Source organism: Aethalodelphis obliquidens, unplaced genomic scaffold (genome assembly GCF_003676395.1).
Source record: "Aethalodelphis obliquidens isolate GAN/ISIS:26980383/991018 unplaced genomic scaffold, ASM367639v1 scaffold21, whole genome shotgun sequence".
In the NCBI taxonomy this organism is placed as follows: domain Eukaryota; kingdom Metazoa; phylum Chordata; class Mammalia; order Artiodactyla; family Delphinidae; genus Aethalodelphis; species Aethalodelphis obliquidens.
The window spans coordinates 13647884-13661274 of record NW_020837965.1 but is presented as its reverse complement, the minus strand read 5'-3'; the positions used below and the strand labels follow the sequence as shown (position 1 = coordinate 13661274).

The following is a 13391-nucleotide window of genomic DNA, read 5'->3' as shown; positions in this document are numbered from 1 at the left end:
TAAAATGAGGAAGAAGAAAATGGTGCCCACTTGCACCATTATATTTTTCATTATTTTATTCTTCACCGTTATATTCAGCTACAGACTAGAAGTGTTTGTCAGCACAGTGAGCCTAAATATATATATATGTGTATATATATATGTATATGTATATGTGTGTATATGTGCATATATTTTCAATAGATGTATATATATATATAGAGAGAGAGAGAGAGATTTTTGAATAGAAAGGAAGAAACAACTGTCATTTGCAGGTGTTATAATTGTATATGTAGAGAATTAAAAGGAAAATACAGAGAAATTGTTGGAATTAAAAAGAGAATTTAGCAAAATTCCTAGATATAGAAACAATATACAAAATCATAGAAAACAGCAAAAAAAAAACAGAATTTTTAAAAATAAGATACTGCTATAAAATGTTTAAAAATATACTTAGTTTTGCTGATCTTTTCCTAACCTTTGAGAGTAGATGCTCGTTCAACTCGTTCAACTCGTTCAACTCAATAAAGTTGTAGCCTTTATTTTGATAATATCTGCATTTAAATTTCTCCCTAAGTACTATTTCAGCTATATCCCACAAGTTTTGATATGAAATACTTCTGTTGTAATTTACTTCTAAAATGTTACTAGTTTTCATTAGAATTTTGGTCTTTGTCCTTTATGTTATTTGGAAGTGTAATACTTAACTTTCAAACAATGGGCATTTTTTACTTCTTGTTACAGTTTTCTAACATTAGGGTCTGGAAAAGACTAAATTTGCATAATCTGAAGTGTTATTCTTAAAAGACTAAATATGGTATATACCATACACCACTATACTATATATGTATCTCGCCTTTAACCAGGGTAGAAATCATCCACCTAAAATGAATGATTGGAAAAAATTAATGTTATTACATCGTCTTAAAAATAAAAGATTCTGGTATTCTGCCCACCGCTCCCACAGTAGGAGCTGGTTCCGAGGACTCGCCTTTAGAGAGTAATGTGATGTTGAGACCACCTGGACCGGAGACTCTGCTTCATTATCTTCAAGGCAAGAAGAGGCAGCATGACAGTGGCCCTGTTGGTAGAGGACTTGATTTGGCACCCGAGTCTACTTCTTACACCCTGTGTACCTGGGGCAAGTTTTCTGGTTGCTCTCAACTTCAGTTTCCTCATCTGGCTAATTGGGAGTACAGGGCCCCAGCTCATCCTCCCACAGCCCCCAGTGAGGAAGGCAGAAGAATATTCCTAGAGCTGGGGAGAGAGCAACGTTCTGCAGAGCCAGACAGCTCAGAAACAGTCAAACTTTTCTCTAGGCCAAAAGGTCAGAATCAGAAAAGTCTGAATGAAAAATTCTGGACCAGAAATTCTGAGGTGCAGGCCCAGCAACCTGTGTTTTCACAAGCCCTCCAAGTGGTTCTGATGCCCTAAAAATTGAGAGTCACTGATCCAATCCATTTTGTTGCTTTGCTCCATATTCGGCTGAGTCCAAAATAGCCGTATGGCTGACAAGGTCTTGGTGCTCTGGCTGGCTGTCAGACCTGAGCTTCGGAGGTGGGAGAGCCGAGTTCAGGACATTGGACCACCAGAGACCTCCTGGCCCCATGTAATATCATTTGGCAAGAGCTCTCCCAGAGATCTCCATCTCAACGATAAGACCCAGCTCCACCCAACAACCAGCAAGCTACAGTGCTGGACACCCCATGCCAAACAACTAGCAAGACAGGAACACAACCCCACCCATTAGCAGGGAGGCTGCCTAAAATTATAAGTTCATAGACACCCCAAAACACACTGCCGGACACAGCCCTGCACACCAGAGAGACAAGATCCAGCCTCATCCATCAGAACACAGGCACCAGTCCACTTCACCAGGAAGCCTACACAAGCCACTGAACCATCCTCATCCATTGGGGGCAGACATCAAAAACAATGGGAACTACAAACCCGCAGCCTGCAAAAATGAGACCCCAAACACAGTAAGTTAAGCAAAATGAGAAGACAGAGAAATATACAGCAGATAAAGGAGCAAGGTAGAAACCCACCAGAACAAACAACTGAAGAGAAAATAGGCAGTCTACCTGAAAAAGAAATCAGAGTAATGATAGTAAAGATGATCCAAAATCTTGGAAATAGAATGGAGAAAATACAGGAAATGTTTAACAAGGACCTAGAAAAACTAAAGAGCAAACAAACAATGATGAACAAAACAATAAATGAATTAAAAATTCTCTAGAAGGAATCAATAGCAGAATAACTGAGGCAGAAGAACGGGTAAGTGACCTAAAAGATAAAATAGTGGAAATAACTACTGCAGAGCAGAATTAAGAAAAAAGAATGAAAAGAAATGAGGACAGTCTCAGAGACCTCTGGGACAACATTAAATGCAACAACATTCGAATTATAGGGGGTCCCAGAAGAAAAGAAAAAGAAAGGGACTGAGAAAATATTTGAAGAGATTATAGTTGAAAACTTCCCTAATATGGGAAAGGAAATAGTCAATCAAGTCCAATAGGTGCAGTGAGTCCCATACAGGATAAACCCAGGGAGAAACATGCACCTCAATACATAAGACAAGAAACATATTAATCAAATTATCAAAAATTAAATCCAAAGAAAAATTAAAAACAGCAAGGGAAAATCAACAATTAACATACAAGGGAATCCCCATAAGGTTAACAACTGATCTTTCAGCAGAAACTCTGAAAGCCAGAAGGGAGTGGCAGGACATATTTAAAGTGATGAAAGGGAAAAACCTACAACCAAGATTACTCTACTCAGCAAGGATCTCATTCAGGTTCAACAGAGAAATTAAAATCTTTACAGACAAGCAAAAGCTAAGAGAATTCAGCACCACAAAACCAGCTCTACAACAAATGCTAAAGGAACTTCTCTAGGCAGGAAACACAAGAGAAGGAAAAGACTTACAATAAAAACCCAGAACAATTAAGAAAATGGTAATAGGAACATACATATCAGTAATTACCTTCAATGAAAATGGATTAAGTGTTCCAACCAAAAGACACAGACTGGCTGAATGGATACAAAAACAAGACCCATATATATGCTGACGACAAGAGACCCACTTCAGACCTAGGGATACATACAGACTGAAAGTGAGGGGATGGAAAAAGATATTCCATGCAAATGGAAATCAAAAGAAAACTGGAGTAGCAATTCTCATATCAGACAAAATAGACTTTAAAATAAAGACTATTACAAGAGACAAAGAAGGACTCTACATAATGATCAAGGGATCAATCCAAGAAGAAGATAAAACAATTGTAAATATTTACACACCCAACATAGGAGCACCTCAATACATAAGGCGAATGCTAACAGCCATAAAAGGGGAAATCGACAATAACACAATAATAGTAGGGGACTTTAACACCCCACTTTCACCAAAGGACAGATGATCCAAAATGAAAATAAATAAGGAAACACAAGCTTTAAATGATACATTAACCAAGATGGATTTAATTGATATTTATAGGACATTCCATCCCAAAACAGCAGATTACACTCTCCTCTCAAGTGATCATGGAACATTCTCCAGGATAGATCATATCTTGGGTCACAAGTTAAGCCTTGGTAAATTTAAGAAAATTGAAATCATATCAAGTATCTTCTCTGACCACAGTGCTATGAGACTAGATATCAATTACAGGAAAAAATCTGTTAAAAAAAAAAAAAACATGGAGACTAAACAATACACTACTGAATAACCAAGAGATCACTGAAGAAATCAAAGAGGAAATCAAAAAATACCTAGAAACAAATGACAATGAAAACACGACAACCCAAAACCTGTGGGATGCACCAAAAGCAGTTCTAAGAGGGAAGTTTATAGCAATATAATCCTACCTCATGGAACAAGAAAAATCTCAAATAAACAACCTAACCTTACACCTAAAGCAATTAGAGAAAGAAGAACAAAAAAACCCCAAAGTTAGCAGAAGGAAAGAAATCATAAAGATCAGATCAGAAATAAATGAAAAAGAAATGAAGGGAATGACAGCAAAGATCAATAAAACTAAAAGCTGGTTCTTTGAAAAGATAAACAAAATTGGTAAACCATTAGCCAGACTCATCAAGAAAAAAAGGGAGAAGACTCAAATCAGCAGAATTAGAAATGAAAAAGGAGAAGTAACAACTGACACTGCAGAAATACAAAGGATCATGAGAGATTACTATAAGCAACTATATGCCAATAAAATGGGCAACCTGAAGGAAATGGACAAATTCTTAGAAAAGCACAATCTTCTGAGGCTGAATGAGGAAGAAATAGAAAATATAAATAGACCAATCACAAGCACTGAAATTGAAACGGTGATTAAAAATCTTCCAACAAACCAAAGCTCAGGACAAGATGACTTCACAGGAGAATTCTATCAAACATTTAGAGAAGAGCTAACACCTATCCTTCTCAAACTCTTCCAAAATATAGCAGAGGGAGGAACATTCCCAAACTCATTCTATGAAGCCACAATCACCCTGCTACCAAAACCACACAAAGATGGCACAAAAAAAGAAAACTACAGGCCAATATCACTGATGAACATAGATGCAAAACTTCGTAACAAAATACTAGCAAACAGAATCCAGCAGCACATTAAAAGAATCGTACACCATAATCAAGTGGATTTATCCCGGGAATGCAAGGATTCTTCAGTATAGTAAATCAATCAATGTGATACACCATATTCACAAATTGAAGGAGAAAAACCATATCATCATCTCAGTAGGTGCAGAAAAAGCTCTCAACAAAATTCAACACCCATTTATGATAAAAACTCTCCAGAAAGTACGCATAGAGGGAACTTACCTCAACATAATTAAGGCCATATATGACAGACCCACAGCCAACATCATTCTCAATGGTGAAAAACTGAAACCATTTTCACTAAGATCAGGAACAAGACAAGGTTGCCCACTCTCACCACTAATATTCAACATGGTTTTGGAAGTTTTAGCCACAGCAGTCAGAGAAGAAAAAGAAATAAAAGGAATCCAAATCGGAAAAGAAGAAGTAAAACTGTCACTGTTTGCAGATGACATGATACTGTACGTAGAGAATCCTAAAGATACTACCAGAAAACTACTAGAGCTGATCAATGAATTTGGTGAAGTAGCAGGATACACAATTAATACACAGAAATTTCTTTCATTCCTATACACTAATGATGAAAATCTGGAAGAGAAATTAAGGAAACACTCCCATTTACCCTTGCAACAGAAAGAATAAAATATCTAGGAATAAACCTACCTAAGGAGACAAAAGACCTGTATGCCGAAAACTATAAGGTAGTGATGAAAGAAATTAAAGGTGATACAAACAGATGGAGATACACCATGTTCTTGGATTGGAAGAATCAGTATTGTGAAAATGACTGTACTACCCAAATCAATCTACAGATTCAATGCAATCCCTATCAAACTACCACTGGCATTTTTCACAGAATTAGAACAAAAATTTCACAGTTTCTGTGGAAACACAGAAGACCCTGAATGGCCAAAGCAATCTTGAGGTAAAAAAACGGAGCAGGAGGAATCAGGCTCCCTGACTTCAGACTATACTACAAAGCCACAGTAATCAAGACAGTATGGTAGTGGCACAAAAACAGAAATATAGATGAATGGAACAGGATAGAAAGCCCAGAGATAAACCCACGCACATATGGTCACCTTATCTTTGATAAAGGAGGCAAGAATACACAATGGCAAATGACAGCCTCTTCAATAAGTGGTGCTGGGACAACTGGACAACTACATGTAAAAGAATGAAATTAGAACACTCCCTAGCACCATACACAAAAATGAACTCAAAATGGATTAAAGACTTAAATGTAAGGCCAGGCACTATAAAACTCTTAGGGGAAAACATAGGCAGGACACTCTATGACATAAATCACAGCAAGATCCTTTTTGGCCCACTTCCTGGAGAAATGGAAATAAAACCAAACATAAACAAATGGGACCTAATGAAACTTAAAAGCTTTTGCACAGCAAAGGAAACCATAAACAAGACGAAAACACCACCCTCAGAATGGGATAAAATATTTGCAAACGAAGCAACTTACAGAGCAGTAATCTCCAAAATATACAAGCAGCTCATGTAGCTAAATCTCAAAAAAACAAAAAGCCCAATTCAAAAATGGGCAGAAGACCTAAATAGACATTTCTCCAAAGCAGATATACAGATTGCCAACAAACACATGAAAGGATGCTCCACATCAGTAATCATTAGAGAAATGCAAATCAAAACTACAATGAGGTATCACCTCACCCCGGTCAGAATGGCCATCATCAAAAAATCTACAAACAGTAAATGCTGGAGAGGGTGTGGAGAAAAGGGAACCCTCTTGCACTGTTGGTGGGAATGTAAATTGATACAGCCACTATGGAGAACAGTATGGAGGTTCCTCAAAAACCTAAAAATAGAACTACCATATGACCCAGCAATCCCACTACTGGACATATACCCTGAGAAAACCATAATTCAAAACCATAATTCAATGTTCATTGCAGCTCTATTTACAATAGCCAGGACATGGAAGCAACCTAAGTGTCCATCGACAGATGAATGGATAAAGGAGATGTGGCATATATATACAATGGAATATTACTCAGCCATAGAAAGAAACGAAATTGAGTTATTTGTAGTGAGGTAGATGGACCTAGAGTCTGTTATACAGAGTGAAGTAAGTCAGAAAGAGAAAAACAAATACCATATGCTAACACATATATATGGAATCTAAAAAAAGAAAATGGTACTGAAGAACCTAGGGGCAGGACAGGAATAAAGATGCAGACGTAGAAAATGGACTTGAGGACATGGGGAGAGGGAAGGGTAAGCTGGGATGAAGTGAGAGAGTGGCATTGACATATATACACTACCAAATGTAAAATAGGTAGTGGGAAGCAGCTGCATAGCACAGGGAAATCAGCTCAGTGCATTGTGACCACCTAGAAGGGTGGGATAGGGAGGGTGGGAGGGAGATGCAAGAGGGAGGGAATATGGGGATATATGTATACATGTAGCTGATGTGCTTTGTTATACAGCAGAAACTAACACAACAATGTAAAGCAATTATGCTCCAATAAAGATGTTAAAGTAAATAAATAAATAAAAGATTCTATTAACCCTTGTCATTTTAAGCATTAAGAGTACTTCTGTTTCGTAGATAAGAATTCCCAGCCACAAGCATACAGTTAAAAATCTAGGTTTATCTTGCCTTCTTAAAATGAAATTATTATTTTAACCAACAGTTTTTTCATAGAGTCTATCATTTTTTAAGCATATGTTAGTTAACTGTTCTTTTATTTTAATTAAATGTTACAGGATATGGAGCCTAGTTGATCATGCACTAATAGCAAGGTGTAATATGGAAGAACCAATTCGTTGTGCAGCTGTAAATGTAGATGGGATCCATCTTGCCCTTGGAATGAAGGATGGCTCATTCACTGTACTTAGAGTAAGGTATGTAATAGGGTAGAAGTAGAAAGAGAGAGTAAATTCTGTTAAGTGAGATAGAATGCATAGTACTTATTTTTACCCATTTCCTTTAACCCCCTCCCTTCTTATTAACATACATTTTCTCAAATATTAGTTTCATTAAGTATAAAAAATATGTTTTTAAAAATGGCTTTGTCAGAAAATTAAGTTAACTCAAAACCCTTGGTTTGGGGGATTAAGAATGCTTAGTAGATTAATGACTAAAATTTTGAGTTAAATTTGGGTCTTGATTTCCATTTCTTGGTAGTATTGATTTTCAGTAATGATCTTCTGACATAGAAGAGGGAGAATGAGACCTTGAAACTGTTAAAAATGAGTGAATGGTTTTGTTGTCATTTGCAGATTTATGCTTTGAAAAACATGCCTGCATCTCTCCCTTTGTTTGGGTAATTAGAAAAGTTTAAAGAATTTGTTAAAGCAGTTAGCATCTTTTGTTGGATTGTAGATATGTTGGATTATTGCATTCAGTTGAATTCTATACAGCCACTTAAAAATTTGCTGTAGATCCACACGTGTTCACGATAAGTATCTATGAAATTTTCCACATCCAGTTTAATGAATCATAGGGCCATCCACCCAGTTGCCCAATCCAGAAACCATTGATTCATTTCTCTCCTTTGTCTCTCATGTCTAGTTAATCACTAAATTCTGGAGAACCTAATTCCTGAATAGCTCTCAAATTAATCTGCTTCCTTCCACTCTCACCACTGTACTCTTTTATAAACTTTTGCCATGTCTTACCTGGATTGGTGGAATAGCATCTCAGCTGGTCTCCTTACCTCCTATTTTGCTTCCTCAAGTCCTTTTTAACACTCTACAGTTATAGTGATGCCTTTTAAAACACATTTGTTTGCATCCCTCGTCTTTCTAAAGTATGATAAAAGCATCGCACTGTCCTTAGGATGAAGTTCATAATTCTTAACATAGCATATCCTGCCCATCTCTCTAGCCTATTTCTTTCTACTGCAGTCTCTTTCTTTTAGCATGTATAAAACATCTTTCATTTTTTCAGATACATCATGTTCTCTTGTACTTCTGAGCTGCTATAGATATGACTCTTCTTTCTGGGACAGGTTTCTATAATGAGATATGCTGAGATTTTTCTCTTAATCTAATTTTTTATTGTGATAAAACATACATAATATAAAATTTACCATTTTAAACATTTTTAAGTGTAAAACTCAGTGTCATTAAGTACATTTGGGTTGTTTTACAACCAAGAATTTAAGATGCATGTAAAACACCTGGGAATTTCTGTCAGATAGTTGGTATGCATTAAAAATAGTGATTGTTATTTTTTCGTTTGTACATTTACTTGTCCTTTCAATTATTGTATGCAAGAAACTGGGTGAATAAATTATCTCTAGTAAGTCAGTATTTTAGCAACTCAAAAATATTCTTTTTTGGGGGTAAGTGAGGCATGCGTCGCACAGCTTGCGCGATCTCAGTTCCCTGACCAGGGATTGAACTCTGGGCCATGGCAGTGAAAGCCTGGAATCCTAACCAATAGGCCACCAGGGAACTCCCTCAAAAATATTCCTAATCCTTCTTAATTTACCTGGTCACTGTTTCTTCTTGGTTCGCTGTGTATATTCTCTGTATCATAGAGCAGAATTTATAAGTATAGCAGTAGTAAAGTGCCCTCACAGGAGTGGTTATGTTATGATTAGAGGAACATAGCATAGATTAGAAACTAACACACTGATTCTTAAATTGGGGTACAAGGTGATGTGCCAGGGCAAAATCATATAACTTCTTAGAACGTCTCTTTTTCTTGTGATAAAAATGTTAAATAATTTTATATTAAAACAAACACTAATATCATGGAGTCAAATGAAAAATTGCAAATATTTTTCAAATTAGAAGATACATATGAATACATATAAAACTTTGGTGGTGGGCTGCATGGTATTATCAACATCAAACTCTTCAGAGGCGCTAATTCATTCTCATAAGTAATTAGGGAGACTTCAGTGGAAGAGCTTGGTGAGCATGGTTAATAAATTATGCTGAAGATGGAGTAAGGTTTCCTGCAGTGTATGGGGTAGACTTTAGTTGTAAAAATATTAACGTTGCCATTTTAGATTCTACCAGTCTTTAGCCAGTTGTCTTTTCTGACAGTGTCACTGCTGAGTTATATCAACTTTAAAAGGATTAGGACAGTTTTTCCCCTAACTAATCACACATTCATTTAATTTTTTTTCAACATATTTATATTTTGTCTGCCTCATTTCATGGGAGTAATAAGTTCTGAAAGTTGTTTCCTGGCTTTCAAAAAGTAACTCTTTTATGTCCATTATTTTTTCACATCGAAGGTGTTTTTGTCTCTCTGCCCCAACCAAGAGCACTATTAAAACATGCTCAAATATGTCTTATCTTAAAATTCCCACCTCGAGCCTGAGGCCCTCTTTGGTTATATCACATCTCTACTCTCTTCTCTTTCACAGTAAAAATCTCAAAAACCTGCCTATTTTACTATCTCTCTTTCCTTCCAATTAACTTATCAACTTTCTACCCCCATTCCAATATAGCTTTTGCCTTCATCTTTAAATTGGAAAACCCTCACTAATAGTGCCCTGTAACTAAAACCAGGAGATATTTTTCAGTTCTCATCTAAATTGATTCTCAGCAGTAAATTTGACCCCTTGAACAACTTGCTCCTTCTCAAAACATGCTCTTCCCTGGCTTTAGATGTTAATTCTCTTTGTCTTTGCAGCCTCTGGCTCCATTTTCTTTATATGCTAATTATCTTCTGTCTACCCAGTAAAATTGAAGTCCCTCAAAGCTCAGATTCTAGGCTTTCTGCTCTTTTTTACTCTGTATTTTCTCACTAGGTAATCGCATCCTGCCTGTAGCTTCAGTTACTACCCATAGCATGACGATCCCAGATGCATAGTTCTAGCCCTGTTATCACCTCTAAACTCCAGTCATGCATATTCAGTTGCTTATTTAACATCACTTGGGTATCTCAAAGACATCTGCAATTCAGCATGTCCAAAGCTGAACCCAGCATCCCCCCTCCCAAACTGATCTTCTGTCTCTGGGCCCTATTCTGTCCATGTTCTTGTATAAGCCAAAAACCTAGGCATTATCATAGATACCTCTCTCTCTCTAACCACCATTTTTTTTTTTTTTTTACATCTTTATTGGAGTATAATTGCTTTACAATGTTGTGTTAGTTTCTGCTGTATAACAAAGTGAATCAGCTATATGTATACATATATCACCATACCCCTCCTTCTTGAGCCTCCCTCCCACCCTCCCTATCCCACCCTTCTAGGTGGTCACAAAGCACTGAGCTGATCTCCCTGCGCTATGCATCTGCTTCCCACTAGCTCTTTGTTTTACAGTTGGTAGTGTATATATGTCAATGCTTCTGACTCACTTCATCCCAGCTTCGCCTTCCCCCCTCCCCTGTGTCCTCAAGTCCATTCTCTACGTCTGTGTCTTTATTCCTGTCCAACCCCTAGGTTCATGAGAACCTTTTTTTTTTTTAACATTCATATATATGTGTTAGCATATTTTTTCTCTTTCTGACTTACTTCACTCTGTATGATAGACTCTAGGTCCATCCACTTCACTACACGTAACTCAATTTCGTTTCTTTTTGTGGCTGAGTAATATTCCATTGTATATATGTGCTACATCTTCTTTATCCATTTATCTGTCGATGGACACTTAGGTTGCTTCCATGTCCTTGCTACTGTAAATAGTGCAGTAGTGAACACTGTGGTACATGTCTCTTGAATTATGGTTTTCTCAGGGTATATGCCCAGTAGTGGGATTGCTGGGTCATATGGTAGTTCTATTTTTAGTTTTTTTGAGGAACCTCCATACTGTTCTCCATAGTGGCTGTATCAGTTTACATTCCTACCAGCAGTGCAGGAGGGTTCCCTTTTCTCTACATCCTCTCCAGCGTTTATTGTTTGTAGATTTTTTGGTGATGGCCATTCTGACCGATGTGAGGTGATACCTCATTGTAGTTTTGATTTGCATTTCTCTAATGATCAGTGATGTTGAGCATTCTTTCATGTGTTTGTTGGCAATCTGTATATCTTCTTTGGAGAAATGTCTATTTAGGTCTTCTGCCCATTTTTGGATTAGGTTGTTTTTTGATATTGAGCTGCATGAGCTGCTTGTATATTTTGAGGATTAATCCTTTGTCTGTTGCTTCGTTTGCAAATATTTTCTTCCATTCTGAGGGTTGTCTTTTCGTCTTGTTTATGGTTTCCTTAGCTGTGCAAAAGATGTTAAGTTTCATTAGGTCCCATTTGTTTATTTTTGTTTTTATTTCCATTTCTCTAGGAGGTAACCACCATTTATAATCCATCACTACATCCTGTTGATTTTACTTACCTGATGAATTGTCTAGGAGCATTTTAGTTAAGGTTGTGAATAAGATTAGAATGATAATATCTTTAACATGTACTAAATACTCTATAATAGTATGGATTGTATAATACTGTATATTTCAGATCATTTCACTTCTTTCTGAAGTCTGAGCAACCACCATCTGTAGTAGTCTTCTAATTGGTCTTAATCCTGCTGTTATACTCCTTCAATTTGTTTTTTACTCTCGAACCAGATTAGTGATCTGATTGATTCATCCCACCCTAGCTTATATTTACAAGTTAAGGCCAAAAATCTTTAGATGTATGAGGACTTTTATAATTTTCCCTTAGTCTTCCTTGCGAGACTCTGGCTCACATCAGAGCCCCCTTTGCTTGTTTCAGTACCACTATACTGGGCTTCTCAAGCTGAGCTTGAATGCTTTCTCTTGCCATCAGCAATTTCACATAGTTTTAGCTCTGCTGGAATGTAGGCTTTTTCCTCCCAGTTCCTGTCTTCTGCTGAGCTAAGTCCCATTAATTCCTCAGAATGAAGTTTAAACTCCACTTCTTTTGGTCTGTTTCCTCTAACACCTTCACCTAGGAACGGTTCTTCTGTTATATGCTCTATCAGTATATATGCTCTATTAATATTGTGTACTTTTACTTTTGTGATGTGTTACAGACTGCTAATGAATGAGTATTCCCAGGCTTTGACCTCCCTCTGCTTCTTAAAGAAATCACAGAATTTGCATACCAGTTTCCCAGAAGACTTAATTCAGAATTTTTAGAAATCAATACATTTTCATCTAATAATAGTCTTCTTACCTGTAAATTTGTCAAAGAAACTTTGTCAGAGAAGATAGTTATAATTCATAGTGTTGATGTAATAACGTAATACATACTATAAAACCAGTCAATCAGAATCTCTTTCCCTCACTGTTGGTTTCTTCTCTGTGTGCGTGTGTTGGTTGGTGGACAGGGCCACAGTGGTAGAAAGCAAGAGACAACCTCAGATATCCACACTTATTTCTCTTGTTAACTGGGAGCAGTTAAGTCCCTAGAACAAAAAAGCTGTAAAAAAAATTACCAAAATAATTCTGAAGAATTTTCCAGGAGCATTTTAACTAATGTTCATGATTGATACTGGAATGATTATATTTTAATAAAGAAGGTATAAAAAAGAAAAGCTTTCAAATAGTGTCTTAGATGTTTTCTTAAAAATCTTGCTCCATATAGATATAGATGAATGGCTGGATGTACTAATGGATGGCTGAGTGGATGGATGGATGAATGGTATGAAGAAAGGGAGGTAAGATGCATGGATTTAAATTAAAACTGAAAGGAAGAAGTCACTGGGAAAGGTAGAAGTAGCTACATTATTCTGTGCTTAGGAAGAGGACCTTGCAAGTTGCAGGGTCTAAGGCAAAAGTGACGTTGACCAGGAAAACTCTTTTAAAAAGTACTTTTTTTTCCTTCATTTATTTTGTTTTGTTTTGTTCTGATTCCCTTTTGTAGTTAAGGGGATGATTTTCGTCTCTTTCTTTATATGATTAACACCA

The 13391-nt window shown here is 36.7% G+C and overlaps 1 protein-coding gene across 3 annotated transcripts in view; it reads left to right on the top strand.

Moving 5' to 3' along the window:
* Window positions 1–13391, top strand: part of EML5 (EMAP like 5) — a 162665-nt gene that overhangs the window by 59067 nt on the left and 90207 nt on the right. For all 3 annotated transcript variants that reach the window (XM_027120256.1, XM_027120258.1, XM_027120257.1), the window contains exon 8: window positions 7328–7465. In XM_027120256.1, coding sequence (XP_026976057.1) covers window positions 7328–7465 — 138 coding nt within the window. The remainder of the gene's footprint in view (window positions 1–7327; window positions 7466–13391) is intronic.